A 22,427-nucleotide genomic window follows, 5' to 3' on the forward strand; every position below is an offset into this window, starting at 1 on the left:
TCAGTCTTGTAACATTTTTTTTTGTTTAAATATAACAAAAGGAAATAAAGTTTTCGTGTTTTGCTGTACTAATATTTATATTGTATGCTTTATCAAAAAAGTAGTTTGTGAAAACTGATTTTATAAACAGAAGAATAAAAAAGATTGTGTCCAGAGTTCTAAAAATGTGGAAATAAAAATATTTTTTATAATAAAATAAAGAATACAAATGATAAGGGAAAAATGGGGAAAATACTATTTATTTTTTTCTAGCTATGCTTAGTTGTTACATGTATTGTTGGCTTAAATAAATGGAATTTGATCTGTAAACAATCATAAAAAAATATTAAAAGAAAAAAATCTACTCAATACAGACAATCATTAGTAAGAAACAAAAGCAACTATTCTACCAAAATAAAATGAAAGCATAGAGTAAAAATGAGTACACCACAAATTATTGTGTTAGGAGAGAAAACATAGGAAGAATCAATGAGAACATACTAAAGCTTTGATCTAGGTTAATTTAGGGTGTAATTTTCTGTCTATTCTTTATTATATTTGAATTTAAATGTAGTCTTATCCCAAAGATATTTGGTGAATACACACTTATTTTGAGAAATATATATATATATATTTATTAACTGTTTTTAAAAAACACAATAAATAGGTGTGACATTCACTAAGAAAAATTATAAAAATCATCATTTATAATGTGTACTCAATTGTACAGGAGCTTTTAATTTATTTCATTTTTTTGTAAGGCTTTCAAAAAAATCAGCTGGTTATTTCTCATTTTTCCATTTGTTATGTTTCAGGGTTGTCGGTGTATTTGTGTCTTAACCTGTTGTTTTGTTTCTTTGTTTTGTTATTCCTGCACAGGACTGAGTGTGAGCACCACAGAGAAGCTGTTCAGGGTCAGTGAGCTCTCTCACCTGCTGTACTCTTTAGTCACTCTGTCTGTGGGTGGCATGCTGGCGTTCGGGCTCGGCTTCTCTGAGTTCCTGCTGGTGTCACGCACGTCCAGTCTTACACTGTCCATTGCAGGCATTTTTAAGGTGAGAACAAATGCAGTCAAACCAAAATTTGCTCAGACCCTAGATAGATTTTTACTTTTTTTTTCTTACGGATGCTAAACATTTTATAGTATAGTGTAAAATGCTGAAGTAGAAATGCACTAAAGTTAATATTCCCAGTCAAAACGGAAATTGGATGGACTTTCGCCATAAACCTAAATGAAAAAAAGTTCATCTTGACCAATAGCCATCATTTTACCAGTGTTGCCATGACAGCATAGTAACGCACATGCAAGCAGCAGGAACAAGTATACTACATAGAAAAGTCCTTCCGGTGCATTATTTGAGCCCAGCAGTGATCAGTGTGGCATAGTATAGCCTTTTTACCCCGTCTCGTATTTTCAGCCAACTTTCTCTTTCAGTTGAAACATATTTTTTGTCGATCATTTTTGGTAGCCCAAAATTTGGTGGATCCCTATACTAAAGTTCAGGTTTAAATGAGTCCTTGAGACTTATGCTGCACAAACAAAGTGTTTATATTCTCAAACTAACAGCTATTTGAATAATTTTTGGGATTGTAATCCATTAAATCCTGTCTGTCAAAGTTATTAGAAATTTATTACATTTATTATTATCATGATGAATTTTTTCTTGAATTGAGTTCTGTTAACATTTTCCTAACTGTAGCTAATTAACTGTCATAATGTGACAGGTTGATTATGTTTAATTTGACACTGTTATTTTTGCATACTTGCAGTATAAGAAGCTGCTGAAGCACTGTCTCGTCCTCTTTCTGTTTTTGGTGATTTTTCCCTAATAGCTCAGCGTGGTATTAAAGTCTTCATTAGTCTAATAGTGTTAATATGCTTCTCTCTGTAGGAGGTGTGCACTCTGCTGCTGGCAGTGGAGTTCTTGGGGGATAAAATGAGCACAGTCAACTGGCTTGGTTTTGCTGTGTGCCTGTCTGGGATATCACTTCATATTGGCCTAAAAACATACCGTAACAAAGGTAAGATTCTTTCCCAGGCCTGTTGTGAGTCTAATTGACCCTTCGCTAAGCCACACCCAAAAACCGCCACCCACCAGTCATGGCTTCGCAACCATAGCTACGCTCAGGGGCTCTATCCAGCTTTCGAGCGAGTGAAACAAGCCAAAGCCCTGTGCATATGAATTGTGCAAATCTGACACCTGGTATCATTAAAGTTAGGACAGGGTGGTGTAATTTTTTCCCTTTTCAAAACCTAAAACTCAAGAAGAGAAATGCCAGCGTGCATCAAGCTCTGTGAGGGGCGCTAAAAAAGCTGAGTTGAGTTGGTTTTGTTTTTGATATTTACATTCAGTGATGGACCGACGGCAATAACTCACACACCTCTGTGTGATTAATGACTAATAATGTGATGCAATTAATCCTTTAACACAATGTGAATTTTGCATAAAAATGGTTTCCACATGTTTTGCAGATCACAATGTGTCTAATTTTGCCAGTATGATGTACTAGAATAAGAAAACATGTTTTAATGCTTGTATTGCAAATAATTTGCCTATGCAATGCATTATTGCAGCATCTATTAAAAGTTTGTTTGACACACTCTGATAACCACAAAGTCCCACCTTCTGAAAAGACAAGAGTGACCTTATTGGTCAATTCACAGCTGTTTTTAAGATCCGTTTTTGTCAATCCCATCGCAAGTGGACAAAGGAGTTATGGTAACATTCACACCTGGCATTTAAACGTCTCTTTCAACCACTTGGAATCACTTTTCTGGTGAGAGAGTGTCTTCGGGTGGATGTTGACCTTCTGATAATTCACTGTAAGTTTAATACTGCAAATCTAGTGCAATTTGCATAATTAAAGAAAGATTTAATGTAGCAGATCAATTTTAAGACGCTAATGAATTAGATATTTTATGCATTGACTAATTAAATCTTTGACAACTAAAGTGCTAAACATTTAAACTGATACAATTAAAAAGTTGAATTATTTGGCCAAGTATCAAATGTTTATATCAAGAAGATGTCATGTGTGTAAAACCCTTTTTTGCTATGCAAAATGTATAGGGATCACATGAACAATTTTATTTATAGCATTTGTTATGACAGCACTATCAAATGTAGATATACAACACCAAGTAAACGTTATTTTCACACTCAAGTGGTTGAATCGGAGAGATTTAATTTAATTAAAGGTAAGTCAGGTCATTTTGTTTGTATTCTTACTTTGAATTATAGCTGTAAATGCAACTCTTCATGTTCTCCTTAGACATTATACATGTTTCTCAACGCATTGCTGTATTGTTTTTTTTTTTTTCTCTTAAATTTCCTTTAGTTGGTCATAAATGTACCCCCATAAAACCTGCAGAATCCCTGCTCCCGTACATTGTCAATTAACATAAACTTCTCAGAAAAAATGAACAGCAAAATGTTTGGAAGAAAAACATATGCAAAGCCAGTTTTCCAATTACAGATTCTTTTTTGCAGTATTTATTGTGCACTCAGTGTGTCCGTCTCCCATCTTTTTAGTAGGAAATGGCCCCATGGTAAGAAACCTACAAGTCAGGGAGAACCCACACCTTGAGCTTCCACTTCTGCAGGCAAAAGATGACTACTGTGAAGACACAAATGACGAAGAGGAGCATGAGATTCTCTATTAGTCTGAGGAAGAAATGAGTGTCCTGAATGGGCTCATGGAATAGTCTTCTTTAAAGACTCATATCAGTGCTCCCATTGAACACAGGTACTGAACAAGCTCCAGAATATATGAGAATGAACTCAAAAAGATATTGAAGAGCTAATGTTTTTTATAGTTCGTCTCTGTGTTAATGAGAGAACAGAGAAATGCTCTTGGGAAAAGAGAACTCTAAAAGAAAGTGAGTTCATCCTAACATCGTCATCCATATCCAGGAGTTCATCCATATAATGAAAATGGATGGGGAAACGACCTGCTAAGGTATTAAAAAAGGACCATATATGTAGACCGACTGACTTGTGCACAATATTAAAGGTATTTTGATGCCATATGATAGACAAGGAATTCTGTCATAAAGCTTTTAGGACAAAGAGAGAATTGACATGTATGTAAAAAAAAATGCCTTCAACCATGCTTATGGCGTCGGTTGCATCACAGGACGAGTCTTAAGTGGCCTTACGATTCAAGCTTTTGCTAATAAAATTTCAGGTCAGTTATCAGTCGCTCACAATAATTTGTTTTCTAATTATGACGTAGAGATAATGAGTAAATTACTTTGTTTTTAATAAAAAGAAGAAACTCTCCTGTGGATTCTTTTAATTTTGCAAGTCAATTTTATGAATTACAACTACAAGTATTTCATATGTATTTAATTTTCAGAATTCAGCCAATGTTATCAACTCTTTATTAAAAGAGGGAAGCATCTACTTCAGCAAAGCAGAGTAGATTATGCAGCCTCCAGTAATTAGATTTGTTTGGAGTATTGGTGCAGGTGGAGGGAAGCCTGTATAATTCTTGCTTTGATTGAGTTCATTGAGTTGGTTTAGTGGATTAATCTAAAGTCAGAGGGCTTCAGTTTCCAAGATCAAGAGTGAGCACATGGCTCTGAATTCACTTAAACGGAAAATGCCCTTCAGTTTGTACACTTTCTTCATCGAGATCATAGTGTATAGTGAACTTTTATGACACTTTTGCTGCTGATTTTTAGTCATTTTTGGCTGAAAATTATGATTTTATTAAACAGATTTTAAAAGAATGTTGTGTTGTATATCTTGCTCAAATAAGAGCAAATTAACAGACTCTCTTCCAGGGAAAATGACCAAACACCTTATCGTCTTGCAGTTTAGAGAATATTTTCATAGTTTATTCATTTATTAATTTTCATCCACTTTTCTGGGGCTGGGTCACAGGGGCTGCAGTCTTAGGAGAGAATCCCATACTTCCCTTTCCCCAGACACTTCCTTTAGCTTCTCCGGGGGGAATCCTAAGGCATTCCAAGGCCAGCTGAGATGCATAGTCCCTCCAGCGTGTCCTGGGTCTTCCCAGAGGCCTCCTCTTCCTCGTGGGACATTCCTGGAACACCTCCTTAGGAAACTCATTTCAGCTGCTTATATCAGAGAACTTGTCCTTTCTGTCCTGACCCAAAGCTCATAACCATAGGAGAGAGTAGGAACGTAGATTGACCGATAAATTGAAAGCTTTGCCTTTCGACTCAGCTCCTTCTTTACCACAACAGGCCGGTACATGAACTGCATTACTGCTGCCACTGCATCGATCTACCTGTCAATCTCACATTCTATCCTTCCCTCGCTCGTAAAAAAAAATATAAAAAAAATACTTGAACTCCTCCATCTGGGCTAAGGACTTTCTTCAACCTGGAGATGGCAAACCACCTTTACCCAGTGGAGCGCCATGGCCTCGGACTTGGAGGTGCTGATTCTCATCCTATGTAATGTACAAGGTTTGCTGTGTCAAACTAGCCAGTTGAAATTAATAAACAATTTGAACATTTACCTTAGGGTTTATGATGAAGATAATTTACTATATTATGAAACATAAATTTAAGTGTTTATATTGTGTAATTAGATTTTATATATATTTATAGATTATACAATACTTTGAAAGTATATTTGCAAAGTAAAACACATTTGAAATGCAATAATTCTTTCAGATGGCTTCCAGCATTGTTTTCTGGAACTCATTTTGTTTTTAATCTCTTGTAACTCATTCTTTTAAAGGTTTTTCAAAGTTATGATACCTAAAAATGGCATGACAGTTTTAGCAATTTGAGATTTAGTACTTAGTACTGTGTACTAATTCAGACTAATTCAGCTCTGACTAATTTACTGTAAGACAAGTTCTCTTTTCAGTTGAGATGGGTCTGGATGCAGACCTGGTGTAGTGCAATCTAAGCTGCATCCAGTGCTTTTTAATTCGCCCACATAACCCTACCTGTCACAGTGACGTCACTCACTCTATTGAGTGCATTGTGTCTGACATTGCATTGCTGAGCGATGCAATTTCAGCTTGCATCAAAAAGGCTGCATCCAGATACTATTGTTTCAGTTACTATTGCAAATATATTTGATCAATCAAATGACTGGAATGAAATCACTCATCCTGCAGCTCTTATTTGAGCTTTAATTTGTTTATTTTGGTTCAACTCAATAGAATGCTGACATCCGGGATTTCCTTTAAATTGTAAAGGTCTTGTGGTGGGCCAATAACTATGCATCTGTATGTGTGTGCGCGTGTAAAATGTTTGCACTATTACAAAAAAAAAAAAGTGTCACATGAGCATCTCGTGTTAAAATAAAATAAGCAAGAGACATTAAGCAATGTAGTTTCGGTGTGAAAATGTTAAAAGATATGTGTATGATATCTTCTATGACCTGTATTCACTATTTAAATTGTGTGTGTACAAGTACTGTAAATTTAATTATAAACTAAAAAGTCAGGTCAATAAAAGTAAGCCATAAATAACACTGCATAAATATAATATAATAATAAAGGGTAACTCTTCGAAAAATATTGTTGAGTAATTGATATAATAGAAATAATATTGACTTCATGACAACTGTAATGGTCTCTTTCTCCACTGGTAGTTTGTTGCCATCTATTGGTGAGGTGTTAAATTCTACAGGAATATGTTCCAAGTAGACGTATGCTGATGTTCAGTAACACAATATATCATCATAATTTTACACTCATGCAAAATACTGTGGATAAATTTTTATTATTTACACTTTGAGTGCATTTAAGACTATTCCGGTTGTATTGTTGTTCATCACAGTACCAAATGCTTATTAGGCTGTTTATTTTCAGTTATAAACAATTTCACATGATAATCTCACCTACTGTATGATATGTAAAGTTTTGTGACTTTTATAGGACTTTAATTAACTTATTATTAGGGCCAGACGGAATCTGTGGACATTTTTTGCTATTTTTGCGCAGAATTTTGTCTGTGGATTTATGCGGAATGATTGTGGGGGTATTATAACTAAAACATGAATATATAAAATAAAAGTAATACCTTTTTAACTTGTATTTAATGTTTACAATGCAAATCCAATTAGATCCACTTTATTTGGTAAACAAAGCAAGTCTATCATGTAATATCTCTACTAAAAGACAGAAAACATTACAAACTGTATTGTAAATAAATCATATGAACATTTTCATATTAGTCAATAAACAGTAAATAAACCGAATCAATGATGGGAATTAAAATCTGCGAAATCTCGCAGATTATGTGTAGACCTACTCATTAGCTAATTTAAATGCAGTGAGTTGCTGGTAACTTATTGTGATTATGGTCAGTAAAGTTCTTGTTACCTGTTTTGTAATACACTTTATTTTTGTATTATTTTTAATTTGCTGTGAATGCATTTAAAGAAGAGAGACACTAATTGACTAAAGATGACAAGTTTTATTTCAGTGAGCTTCAGAGTACAAATCAGCTTCTGCCTTGTCTTTGTCTTCATAATCAAATTTGCCATTGTGCCTCACGTCCAGCACCTTGCACTTATTTTGGTGACCCTCACCAACCCAAATTGTCTGTGGTGACCCTTACCAGCCCTTAGTATTTTTTAGTGACCCTCACCAAACCTTTGTTTCTGTGGTGAACCTCACCAAACTTTCACTGTCTGTGGTGACCCTCAGCAACCTTCGGTGTCTGTGGTGACCCTCACCAGCCCCCAGTATCTTTAGTGACCCTCACCAAACCTTTGTTTATGTGGTGACACTCACCAAACCCTCACTGTCTGTGGTGACCCTCACCAACCTTCGGTGTCTGTGGTGACCCTCACCACTCCTCAGTATCTTTGATGACTCTCACCAAACCTTTGTTTCTGTGGTGACCCTCACCCAACCCTAAGTGTCGGTGGTGACCCTCACCCACCCTCAGTGTCAGTGGTGACCCTCACCCAACCCTCAGTATCTTTGGTCACCCTCATCAACCCTCTGTTTCTGTGGTGACCATCACCAAACCGCATTGTCTGTGGTGACCCTCACCAACCCTCTGTGTCTGTGGTGACCCTCACAAAACCCTCAGTGTCTGTGGTGACCCTCACCAACTCTCTGTTTCTGTGGTGACCCTCACTAACCCCCATTGTCTGTGATGATCCTTACCAACCCTCAGTGTCTGTGGTGACCCTCACCCAACCCTCAGTGTCTGTGGTGACCCTTACCAACTCTGTTTCTGTGGTGACCCTCACCAGCCCTCAGTATCTTTGGTCACCCTTGCCAACCCTCTGATTCTGTGGTGACCCTCACTAACCCCCATTGTCTGTGGTGACCCTCACTAACCCCCATTGTCTGTGGTGAACCTCACCAACCCTCATTGTCTTTGGTGACCCTCACCAACCCTCTGTGCCTTTGGTAACCCTCACCAACTCTCTGTGTCTGTGGTGATCCTCAACAACCTTCTGTATCTTCCAGTAATTCTCACTAGCTTGTCGACCATCAGTGGGCCCAGAGGGATCTTCCCTCTTTTGCACTTTGTACCTGCCAGTGCATGAGGCGAACTTTCTCAAAATCAATATAATTTTCTTCTCTGATGCACTGAGGCCTAATCAGAAACCCATTTTATTTACAATTAGTCTCAGCATAAGTGACAAACCTTTGGAAATAATGTAGCACTTGCCATGCTTTCTCAGGAAGCCCCTGCCTAAGCTGACTGGTCTTTCTCAGATGGGACAAGGGCACACCAAACACCTTGCTCAGGGTTTCCTCCTGCACAAAAAGAAGTTAAGAATGAGAAATGAAAATGTGCATTTACATAGAGCTGTCGAATAATAAGCATGCATTATTTATTATTAACTATGAGTGTAAAGTTGAGGAAACATAAAATGTACTATTTTTCTCCACACACAGACATAAATGTAAGTAACAATGCTACTTAATAATGAAAACAAACATGTTTATGGATTTATTAAATCTTTATACAATTTCATTAAGTTTGTTACAGAAAACTTAGGGTCTATATGTGTGTATAGAATACTTGTATACACTGATAAAACTCCCATCATGGGGTTTTTAACTAATCCAAGGGGTGTCTGAAGTTATAAGTCAAAATCTAAAAAGGGTCGTTGCTAAAAATCCAAAACCTGATTCACTGCCCCTCCTCGATCATTATTGACAGCACATATACTTCAAAAGACTGCAATTGCAATTTAATTTTTACCTTAAGGTAACTGAAAAGTTATGAAATGAAACAAAAATATAACGTTACACTGAATTCTTTTTGAGTGTGTGTGTGTGTGTGTGCGTGCATAATTGGAAGCCAATTCCCACCACTGAATATAAACACACACACACACACACACACACACACACACATATATATATATATATATATACATATACATATATATACATATATAAGTCGCAATTCTGGCCCCCCTAAGAAAACTTTCTGTAGGCGGCAGTATGACTGTATATTTTAAAACAGACTGTTAAATTAAATGAGCAGTGTGAATATTACAAAACGGCTGCTTTATAGGCTTAGCTGGTTTTGCTGAACAGCTGATATACTGTACCACCCTGTGTAGATTATACCCGGCCTCCTTTTTGCTAGAGGAGGGCTCTGCATATCAGATTTCACACTTTGCTCAACCAAAGTCGAGACCTAAACGGCAGCAAATGGGAAGTGAGTAACCGGGACTCAATGTGTTAACATCCCTTACCTGTGAGGAATGCGCCAGGTACAGGCTTCAGCTTCAGGTAAACTTTCCGTCTGAAGTTTAGTTAGATTTTCTGTGCATCTGTGTGTGTTTTCACATATTTGCTGCACAAACTGAGCCGGTGGCTTTTTTTAATGTTTGTAATTTGCGGGTACTCGCTGTAAACTTGCTACTGTAGTGGTTGAAGTATTAGACTGAGTTGAGCATTATTCATAAATATCATGTTTGCGTTAAAATAAGCCTCAATAAAGACTAATGTGCAGTTTATTCAGGTTAAAACCGTTTTATGTTTCATAATGCGCGTTTGTATTGGTAATATCTTTCGACAGCTCGCTTTAGGTGTGGTGTCATGACGAATTCAAGTTCTATTTAGAGCTTTAAATCTCATATCATGTTTTTTTTCCTGCTGTTTTCTGTACAACAAGTCAATGCATGTAGCCTATAGCTCGCACTATAGGGAAGAGGGAAGCGACACTTCAAATTTAAACGTAGTATTTGAATAAATAAGACACACTACTGAGAGGATTTGCTGTTCCCTCCATTGATAGCTGATGTGGACATGACAGATTTTCACATGCCAAACTACATGCAGAGTTCGCAGACAAGTCTGGTTTATGAATATATAACAGGTGTTCAGAGTCCCTCCCTTGTCTTGTAATTGTCTTCAATGGGTCTATAATGACCAGTTTTAGGACGGCTTGTTTGTGTCCATCTCTCTCTCTCTCTCTCTCTCTCTCTCTCTCTCTCTCTCTCTCTCTCTCTCTCTCTCTCTCTCTCTCTCTCTCTCTCAATATAGTTCAATTGACAAATGTATTGCCAAAGCATTTATAAAGTTTACATTTAAAATAACATACATGTGTATATATAATAAAAAACACAGTAAATAGTAGTATTAGTATAAAAATAATAACATAATGACAATATAAATAATATATAATATTATTCAGTATGTCATATTATTAACATATATCAATAAAAATATTAATTTATCAGAACAAACTACATTTAACAATCAACATTTTAGGATAAAACAGTAATAAAAGCAACAATAATAATAATTATAATTACAATGATTCAATTATAAAAATCCAGATGTGTCTCTTGTATATATAAAAAAACATAGTTAAACTGGGTCAGTGACAAACCCCCATCCTTGAAAGGGTGGCACAATATTATTAGGGAAATTATTCCCCTAGAATTCTTTACCTGTGTCATTCATATGCCCGCTGAGGCTTTTCATTAAGTCTGGACTCCTTACTTGGGCTTTATTGATGTTTCTTTACGCTGCATTTTGAGTTATGGTACGTCATAATTGAATTTATGTATTTTATTTTACTATTACTTCATATATTTTTTTCATTTTGTTTGTTTATTCATTTATTTACTTATTATTATTGTTATTATTATTATTATTATTATCATTATTAAAATGTGAGTTAACTGTTGGTTTGTTTCAATGTGTTTTGTTATTAATAGTTAATGGTAATAAAAAGATCCAATAAAAACAGTAAACAGTAAAATAGTAGTATATATTGTAGTATAAAAACAATCTCTCTCTCTCTCTCTCTCTCTCTCTCTCTCTCTATCTCTCTCTCTCTCTCTCTCTCTCTCTCTCTTATACATTAAAACATAGTAAACACAGTATGTAGTAGTATAGTATTATTGTATATAGTATAATAATAATAATACCCCCCCCCCCCCTCAGTTTACAATGTACAAATTATTGAGTGATCTTGAAAATGTTTTCAATATATGGTGCTATAAACATGTGCTTTGTTCTGTTGTAGAAAATAAATTAATTCTCTACAATTTGTTGTTTTTTAGTAAGATTATTTTGTGGATTCATATGTAATTGTGTAATTGGAACAAACTATTTGTAAAATTTTAATCTCTCTTTCTCTTTATTAAAATATATTAAAGGGTCAAGTAGCTTTCTTAGCCGGAAACAGAAAACAGCAGTCCACATTTAGCTCCCTTTGTGAGACTGAAATGCATTACCTTTTTTTCCATTAATTGAGGGAGAAGTGTAGCATTTTGTGTCGTTAAATTACTCCTGGTCCAATTTAATATTCAGATAATTAAAGAAAAAAAAAACAGCTATATGGTGCCAACTTCCATAATTACTCTTTATATTATGTTGATGACCTCTTCTTTGATGGTTTAGTGAAAATGAGTTGCACTCATTTTGTTTCGACCATTTTTTCTACAGGTTTTTTAATTGGTACTAACACATTCACGATGGCCCACATCTCTCCTCTCGTCCTCCCAGAGCGAATGACAATCTTCCTGGTGACTGTTCTCCTGATACTGGTTTCTGAAGTTCAAACACAAGGTAATATGCTGCCATTTTAGCTGTTTTTTAAATATTTACCAATACACTTTTTCTGGATAATGTCAAAAATGATCTTTACTATTACGAGAACTGAAAAAGGCTAATATATAAAACTTGATAAAGCTGTGGATGTCATTCAGTTTAATCACACATTTATTGTGAAATTAAACAGAGACTTTCTTACCATTTATTTTGTTGTGATTTGGTGATTTTTGAAGAACAATTTTTTTTTTACAAAACCTTTTATTTAAAGGTAACTGTTGGTGTTTTCCCATAATACAACAAAGAACAAAACCATTCAGAATATACAGTGTACAGTTTGGTACAGTGCAACCACTAGGATATTGTTTACATTTTAGACAAGTCAAGTTGCAATATCAAACAGGATCACATGAGATGCCCAAAACCCTAAAACAGACACCTTGACTTGATGGCATACAGTACACTGAGCTATTCATAATTATTGAACACCACTTCATACACATGACAGAATTGATTACAGTACTCATCCATCTAAAGTTTTCTAGCCAGATGATGGTTTACTTTATATAGCCAAGAAACATACTGTAGTTTGTGTATCTTGCAGATATATACAGCAGTGGGCTGTGTTGACATTATGTTTAGCCTGTATTTCACAAAGCACCATGCATGACTCATTCGCAGAACATGACAAAGATTGCGCTTTAAATGCACTCATGGGAAATTAATTCACAAAAAAAGTGAGACACTGTTCTTTCTCAAGTAATTGTCCTGGTTTTCTTTACATTTAGCTCAGTTTTGGACAAATCGTTTGAATGCATTTACCTACAGACATTTGTGAGACAAGACTGGATTAACTTTTTTTCATTCACTGAAGAAGTGTGTAATCTTATTCTGATAAAATATCCCTGGTCCATTTCAACATTTTAATATTTAATATTATGTTTACTATTTTTAGATTTAACAACCATCATGTCATTACTTTTATACATTTCCAGCAAAAATGACACCTTAAATACTTAGATTATGGCTATTCAAGTTGAATTCAGAATTATTAGCTCCCCTGTTTATTTTTTCCCCAATTTCTGTTTATCGGAGAGAAGATTTCTTCAACACATTTCTAAGCAAAATAGTTTTAATAACTCATCTGTAATAACTGATTTATTTTATCTTTGCCATGATGACAGTAAATAATATTTTACTACTTTTACAAGACCCTATTTTACAAGACCCTTCTATACAGCCTAAAGTGACATTTAAAGGCTTAACTAGGTTAATTAGGTTAACTAGGTAGGTTAGGGTAATTAGGCAAGTCATTGTATAACAGTGGTTTGTTTTGAGGAAAGTTGGGGAAAAAATTGCCTTAAGGGGCTTATAATTTTGACCTTAAAATGGTTTATAAAAAATTTAAAAACAGTTTTATTCTAGCTGAAATAAAACAAATAAGACTTATAATATATATATATATATATATATATATATATATATATATATATATATATATATATATATATATATATATATATATATATATATATATATATATATATATATATATATATATAATATTATCAGACATAAATTTCCTTGCTCTGTTAAACATAATTTGGGAAATATTTAAAAAAAGAAAATAACAATCTACTTCAACTGTGTATTTCCTAGTGTTACTTAATACGGAATGGTAGTGCAGTAATCTAAAAGTCTAAAAAAACATTGCTAATACTACATCACATTTGCTTTAAATAAAAAGACATGCACATATAATATATTCTGTCTATTTGTAAATATGATAGCATCTTAAATCATGCCAAGAATTTACACACAACTGTTTTCTTTTGTTTGGGAAATGTTAAAGTTCATCTGATTGGACTAAATTTACGACCCAGGTGCATTTGCTTACACTCTGACAGCTTAAATTAATCTGGCCGTAAACTGTGTTGAGAAGTTAAAATGGAAATTTTTGCAAATCAGGTTTACAGGTGTTTTTGACAGAGATAAACTCATGTCTCCTAATTAGCTTGTGAAGTAAATTTCATTAACCACCCAGTTTTATGTTATAGATTTAATTATTTTATTTTAGTCTCCATCACATGCATTAACATTAACAGCCCTATTGCAATAAAAATAATAAGAGGAAATTTTAAATTAAAGACAACATCAATTTAAACATTGAGGAAATGAATATGAACAACTGAATACATACACACATAAAAATAAATGACCATAATGTTCTTTGTAAGCTGCTAACATCAACAGTTCAGCAAGTTCTATATGTTTGCTCCTGTATTTTAAATGCATCCGCTTCCCTGAAATGGTCAGTATTTCAGAGCCATGGATAATTGCTACCGCTTCCATAATTAGATCCCCTTTTGTAACCAAAATGCTGGGCCTGTGCAGTTTAAAATATAATAAAGGGTCAAGTAGCTTTCTTAGCAGGAAACAGAAAATAGCAGTCCACATTTAGCTCCCTTTTCGAGACAGGAATGCATTAACTTTTTTTCCATTCATTGAGGGAGAAGTGTAGCATTTTGTGCTGTTAAATTATTCCTCGTCCAATGTTCAGATCATTAGCTTATAAAAAATAAAAAAAATAAAAACACACACACCATTACAATTGTTTTATTATTTCTATTTTATTTTTATTTTATTTATTTTGTTTTTTATTTCTGAATTTAGTTTCTGAACGGAATTGTGGGATCAATGAGGTAAAAATATATTGCCACATCACATTTGGGTTGTTTAGCATGGTTTGCATTTATTACATCATGCCAAAAAAGCACACAGCTTGTGTTTTGTTTGTGAAATGTCATCTGCATTCCTAAAAGTTCATCAAATTGGACTGAATTTACAACCCACTTGCTAGAAAAGTGTGCCGAAGTCATATTTAACCCCTATAGACTTACATTTGAGAGTTGTTTTTTTTTTAGCTAAATGATACACAGTCATTAAACACAGTCTCCCTGAACTGAATGTTTCCCCCAAGGAAGGAAATTCTTGGTTAGCAGCACAGCAGAAAAGAATAGACTGCAAACTCTCTGCCTGAGGCCATTGTGCAACATTGCGAAATCTCTAGACAACTGCACATGTCCTTTACTGGATGTTTCTGCATTTGGGAAAGAAATTTGCTTTTTAAAGTGCTTGGAATAATTTATGTGTCCTCTCTGGGCCTCTTGTTATCTCTGTCCTCCCTTGAGGATACATGCCGCGCGTGTGTTTTCCGCACTGTTTTTGTCTGAGCAGTTGGCAGCACATTTGTTGACTTCTAGGTTGGTGGTGCTGCTGCGTCGGCCAGAAAGTTTCTGTTTGCCTTCTGATCTTCTGCCAGTTGATTCAGAGCATGGCTATTTATTTGTTGCCACACTTTGAAAATTTTGTTACCCTAAAGGGGATCATTTTAGTAGATCTGACCCTTGAAACTGATCTCTGTTGCTGGAATCGAAGCAGCTGATTGTCATTTTTTATTAACAGTAGTAGTAATAATATTAATAATAATAAAATATGATATTATGTTAACCCTATTCATTTAATAGCATAAGAACAAAGGTTCTTCTTATTATTAAAGGTTCTTTATTATTATTATTATTATTATTATTATTAATATTATTATTATTATTATTATTATTATTATTATTATTATTATTATTAATAAAATGCGAATGATTAAACTGTTGGCTTAATTATTATTATTATTTTTTTTTATTATTATAAAAACGTGAATGATCAAATGGTAATGGCTTAATAATAATAATAATAACAATAATAAGAATTATTAATATTATTATTATTATTATTATTATTATTATTAATATTATTATATTAATATTAATAATGTTATAAAAAGTGAATGATCAAATGGTAGACTTAATTATTATTACTATTAATAATAATAATAGTAATATATACTACTACTACTACTACTACTACTAATAATAATAATAATAATAAAATAACAATTAAGCCTACCATTTAATCATTTACGTTTTAATAATAATAATAATAATAACAAAAATAATAATGATAAATAAGTAATCTGACCATTTGATCATTCATGTTTTTATAATAATAATTATAATAGTAATAAATAATAAAGCCAGAAGCCTAGAATTTGATTGTAAGCATTTTATAATAATAATAATTAATTAAATAATAATAAAGCCTACAATTATATCATTCACGTTTTTATAATAATAATAACAATAGTAATAACAGTAAAATAATAATTAAGCCTACCATTTGATGATTCACGTTTATAATAATAATAACAACAACAACAATAACAATATTTTATGAAATCTTTTTCTACAATTATGAAACCCAGCATTTCACAATTTCTGTTTTTAGTAATAATCATTATTACAATGATAGTGATGATATTGTTTTGTTTTTAATAGTAAGGTTTTTATTTGAATGAAGCTTGTTAATTTTGATGGTCACATGTAACATTATTTTTATACCTGATGAAACAATTTTTTGTGCATGAAACCTAATATTTCATCATCCATTGCTTTTAAATATTTTTAAATCTTATTTAATTATTTTTAACAGTTTTCCCCTGGTTTTATAAAAATAACAACAATATATAATATATAACGATAATTTGTTTAATTTGATTAAATTTAATTTGATTTAAATGTATTTATTTTGCTTGAATTAAACCACATGAAGTTTTTTATGCCTATGTTAAATCTGTTCATAGAAATTTTACCACATGAAGTTTAATTACTATAGATGGATATAGAACATTTTTGTGAAGCCCAGTATGTTGCTGATAATATATTCCCCCAGTAACATAATCCAGATCCTAAATCTGCTGTACATCTAGCAGGGACAAAGATCTTGATGTTTTTTTGGGGTCATCCTCATTGTAACACCCATCTGGGCCATGACGTTACACACATGCATCCCCTTCAGGCTGACCTTCAACCCCGGCGAAAAGCAGATTTCCTGTGGTCCCGGAGCCCCTGTTACCCTGCAGGCCATGACAGGGCCTGCTTTGAGTACTGGTGGACAGCTGGAGTGAGGGGAAGATGGGCCAGCCTACATGAAAGAGGCGATTGACAAACTGTCATGTGGAATTTATGGAGATAAGCTGAAGACAAGGGCAGAGTTGAGCAAGAGAACAGTGCTGAAGGAAATGAAAAACTTCCCGGTCAAATATTAGAACTTCTCAAAGAGGGAAAAAAAGGCTATTGAGCAGCTTTGATCTTTTAAGACTTACATATTTTAGCTTCGCCCAAATACAGGCCTCTTTTCCCATGGTTCTCTTCAACAGTTACAGGCTTGTTTTTGTCCCACATCTGACTGGCTTTTGTGTGTGTTTGTTCGCTGGAAGACACAAACTTATCAGTGGAAATGCATCTGTTTTCTTTTCTAATGGTATTTTCATTCTTGCATTTGTTGAATGATGTATTTTGAATGTGTTTGCAGGCAGACTGAAGCTAACTGTTCTGTCTGAAGATCGGTTACAGATGAAATGGAAGGAGGCTGAAGGGCCGGTTCAGGGCTACAAGGTCCGTGTGCGACCCATTACAGGTCAGACTGCTATAGTGATACATTAAGACTTCAGCATTAGTGTTTGCGATATACAAGTAACGTGTTGATTTGGCATTTTTGTTACTTTTTCTCAATGATATATGCTTTGTTTGCTGGCATTTGGTGTGGTGTTTTCAATAACAATGTAATCAATTTAAACATATTTAAAACTGTCATAAAATAAAATAATAATATTGGTGGTCACCTTTAGATATTTCTAAGTCGCTTCTACGTACACCTTACTTAATAGTAGAGTTATACTTGATAGTTTGGGTTAGAAGTATCAATAGGGCAATTACCAAGCTACATCACATGGGTTCAACCGTGCATACCGGTTGCAAAAACAGACCGGTTGCAAAAGCAAACATGTCATGTTGTGCAATAGGATGCCAAAAATAGAAAACTTAAATTTTACCACACATCACACTGCTTTTAATGGCAACCGCAGACGTCTTTGGCAAACAGCCATCATAAGAGCTGAATGGAGTGAGGACCTAATTAAAAATGCTCAACGCTGCAGTTCTCATTTCATATCAGGTAGGTTTACGCTATGCTAAATCATACATATTACTCCCTTTTGATTGCAGCAATGATTTCAGCAAAAACAGTTAAATATGGTGAATTTAACTGCGGACACTGAATGCTTAGAATAAAATGTAAAAATGTAAGTTGACATACCCTGCCGTACAGGTGCAGTTGACTGTCAGAATGCAGTCCTTTTGCTTGTTGATGATTAATTACCCAGGTCTTGTACAGTTCCGTCCCCTTTCTTTGTCTTTAGTTAGGCAGAACCTCGGTCTTTTGCGTTACAAAGTTTTGAATCTGGTAATCATGGAACATTATTTCTTGAACATGACCACACAATCACTGGGTGACAAGCTGTTACAACACGCTGAAAACATTATGTAAGTAAAATATATAATATGTAATCAATATAACTTATCTGTAATACAATAACAAACTCTGTACAACATCGGATGTCATTCCCTCACTGTAAATGCTAGCGCTCCCGTTTTTTTTTTCTGCCACCTCGCTGTGCGCGCATTCTGAATGTTTACGAACCAGTAATTTGGCTTTTGACAGATTTTCTAGTGCTGCCTTTGGCCATAGATTTTGCTAGTTTAGAGAATTTAGAAAGTTTATTATTATTGTTTATATATTATTATTATAGAGGTACTTAAAAGCGGAATATGCAGAATTTTACATTGCTATTTTTATCTGGTCAGATGGGTTTGAAAAGAATGTCTGAAATTTTTTTTTTTGGCTTGATTAGGACAATTCACTTTCACAGCAGTTTTTAACATAAAAACATTTAGCAGTGCCTCTACGGCTGCTGGATATTCTTTAAAATGCATTTTAATCGATTATTTTTAAGGCTTGATAAGTGCTTAGAATTTCAATTAAGTTCTTGATGCTTTTTTAAAAAATGTAATGGTGTTACTTTTATAACAATTTGCAAAATGGATAATAATGATTAATAATAATATTTAAATAACAAATAAAAAAAATTTTGATTTTGCATAAAATGAAAACTTTGTAGACTGTACATGTGCCTGTAACATGATCTTTTTAATGTGTGCCTTTTTAAATGAAAATGAATCTAATATTGGTATTATGCAAGATAAATCACATTTAAGAGAATAAATGACAGTAATTTAGTAACATTGAGCTGGGTTAACATGCCATCAAAATGTCCTTAAAATACTATATACTATAGAAAGTTCTAACAAATATTATCTCATATAATGCTACCAAGTATGTACAGTTGAAGTCAGAATTATTAGCCCCCCTGTTAATTTTTTTCCCCAATTTCTGTTTAAGTGAAGATTTTTTTCAACAAAAAAAACTCATTTCTAATAACTGATTTTTTTATCTTTGCCGTGATGACAGTAAATAATATTTGACTAGATATTTTTCAAGATGCTTCAATACAGATTAACGTGACATTTAATGGCTTAACTAGGTTAATTAGGTTAACTAGGCTGGTTAGGGTAATTAGGCAAGTTGTTGTATATTGATTGAAACAAAATATATAGCTTAAAGGGGCTAATAATATTGCCCCCTATGGTTTTTAAAAAATTAATAACTGCTCTTATTCAAGCCAAAATAAAACAAATAAGACTTTCTCCAGAAGAAAACACGTTATCAGACAAGCTGTGAAAATTTTCTTACTCTGTTAAACATCATTTGCGAAATATAAAAAAATCTAAATAAATAAAAGGGGGGCTAATAATTCTGACTTCAACTGTATGTGTTTGTAAATTTTTTATTTGTCACACTTGTAAACAGATGGAAATGTTTAAAAATGTTCCTGAAAAGGGCTTTAAAATGCCTTTAGTTTGTCCTTAAAAGTCCTGTATTAAAATGGGCAAGATGTACTGTAAGTAGGGGTCATTTTGATCCAGTGAGGAAAAAAGGCAGCAGATCTGCCACTTTAGATTTTTTTTTTTTAATATATGCTTAGTAGGACATACTTCTTATAGGCACGTCGACGTACAATTTTAGATACAGTATGTATCTAGGGTGACATGGTGGCTCAGTGGTAAGCACTCTTGCCTCACAGCGAGAAGGCTGCTGGTTCGAGTCTGGGTCAGTTGGCATTTCTGTATGGAGTTTGCATGTTCTACCCATGTTTCCATATATTTCCTCTGGGTGCTCACAATCCAAAGACATGCGCTATAGGTGAATTGGATGAACTAAATTGGCCGTAGTGTATGAGTGTATGTGAATATGGGAGTGTATGGGTATTTCCCAGTACTGGGGTGCAGCTGGAAGGGCATCTGCTGTGTAAAACATATGCTGAAATCAATGCCGGTTCATTACGCTGTGTCGAGGCTGAAGGAAAATAAATGAATATTACAATCTAAAGCCTATTTTAGTCTTACACAATGCAAAAATAACAAAACTTATTTAACGTGAACACGATTACAGTTACTATTTTTTAAAGTGACTCAATATTGTAACATTACTTTTAGAAGTAACCTTACCCAACAATGATCACAGATTTGATTAGATGAGCAGTGCCAAAGGCTCAACCCAACTAAAATACAACAACAAACAAAAAAACTCAGCATGCTCAGAACTTGAAATACATTTCAAAGGTGATATACAAAACTGCACTGCTTAGAAGAAAATAGCTGTTAGTGGAGCATCAAATTAAAGTGCTACCAAGAAATGTTCTCTACTGTTCTCTACCGTGGACTGTAAATAGCAGTCATGCCTTCTCGCCCCAGGGCAGATTAAACCCACCACTCAGTGGAAAAATGCACATTTTGTTCACTACACCGAGCAGAACCTGGATTCCACTGAAGCACTCCCATTTAATTAATGCATCTAGTGGATTCATTTTTCTTAGTTAGTCAATCAAATAAAAATAGACATTTTTGAAAGTAACTTGAATTGTATTCATATATTTGTTTCTTTAATATTTTATTTTATTTCATTTGTTTTTTCTTTCTTTCTTTCTTTCTTTCTTTCTTTCTTTCTTGATTGTATTTCATGCATTTATGCAATGTTACTTGAGCCTTTGTTTACTAATTTACAGATTTTTTTCTTTTTTCCCCACAATTTTTTATTTGTGGGTTTAAATATGTTCAGAAAAAAACATTTTAATTAACATTTAATTTAATTAATCAACAACTTAATTTTTTAGAAGTTTCCCAGAGATGGGTTGCGGCTGGAAGGACATCCGCTGCGTAAAAACTTGCTGGATACGTTGGCGGTTCATTCCGCTGTGGTGACCCCGGATTTATTCCGGGCGACCCTGGAATAAAGGGACTAAGCCGACAAGAAAATGAATAAATGAATTAATTTTTTAGAAGGACAAGCTAAAATGCCAGTATATACTACTAGAATGCAATGACTATAGGGACTATTTGTGACAATTTGTTGTTGTTTTTTATTCTGTGCTATCTGTCTTATGCTATGGTTGATCTTCTATTTTCTGAACTGATGTGGTGTATTTATATTTATATATTTATATATATATATATATATATATATATATATATATATATATATATATATATATATATATATATATATATATATATATATATATATAATTTTATTTATTTATTTTTATTTTTATTTTTTGTTAGTTGATTGTTTAGATCAGAGATGCCCAAACTATGGCCCGTAGTCCAAAGTTGGCCATGGTAACCTTTGATTTGGCCCACCATCCCATCTGAAAACAGAGGGAGAATGAGGGGATGGCTTTTTCAAATTAAATGTAACCTTTTGTTTGTTTGTTTAAATGTTATGCTACAACAAAACCTAACTGAAAATAAATGTTTCAATGTTAATGCTGTAATTTAGTAAAAAAATGTACATACTGTCATCCGAGGGATAGAGGACAATAAAGAGACTTTGATGCGCAAATCAAAGCAAAGGCAGATTCTGCTTGATTAGTGCATTCAGCATTGAACTCCACTGTGTGGATAGTTTGATATATTTATCTTTGGCTCACGACTCTCAATGATTATTGGTTTTTGGTCCTTCATACGAAAAAAAATGGGCACCTTGGTTTAGATAATTTTATTAATATTTTTGTAATAAAGTGTTGTTAAAATCATCTCTTTCTTTCTTTCTTTTTTTTTCTTTCTTTCTTATCCCGTTAACTAAGAGTTCAGAATAGACAAGTCTTTTTGAGAGATGATGGAATGAGGATAGTCATAACCTTTGCTCATATCACTTCTGTCTATGTTTCAGTTAAGGCCCTCTGTATTTTTATCACCATCTCTTGCTCTGTCTTTATCTTTGCCTCTGTTATCTTCTGTTCCGCCCCGTGCTCAGTTAGGTGAGTCCAGACAGGTCTGTTGCAGTCTTGAGAAAGTTCACACAGCAAAACAAACAGCGCACATGCCTTCACGAGGCTCCAGGCAGAAACCCACAGAAACAGGCAATCATGATTCTTAACAAATTCTCACACTCCACCTATT

The 22,427-nt window shown here is 33.8% G+C and overlaps 1 protein-coding gene across 17 annotated transcripts in view; it reads left to right on the forward strand.

Moving 5' to 3' along the window:
• The window catches only part of slc35h1 (solute carrier family 35 member H1), an 80,656-nt gene that overhangs the window by 7,864 nt on the left and 50,365 nt on the right, over positions 1-22,427 (forward strand). For 8 of the 17 annotated variants that reach the window (XM_073938084.1, XM_073938083.1, XM_073938081.1 and 5 more), the window contains 4 exons: positions 859-1,034; positions 1,872-2,001; positions 11,854-11,976; positions 17,383-17,487. In XM_073938084.1, the coding sequence (XP_073794185.1) occupies positions 859-1,034; positions 1,872-2,001; positions 11,854-11,976; positions 17,383-17,487 (534 nt within the window). 17 annotated transcript variants of the gene reach the window in all.

The sequence above is a fragment of the Danio rerio genome, chromosome 23 (genome assembly GCF_049306965.1).
Source record: "Danio rerio strain Tuebingen ecotype United States chromosome 23, GRCz12tu, whole genome shotgun sequence".
Classification (NCBI taxonomy): domain Eukaryota; kingdom Metazoa; phylum Chordata; class Actinopteri; order Cypriniformes; family Danionidae; genus Danio; species Danio rerio.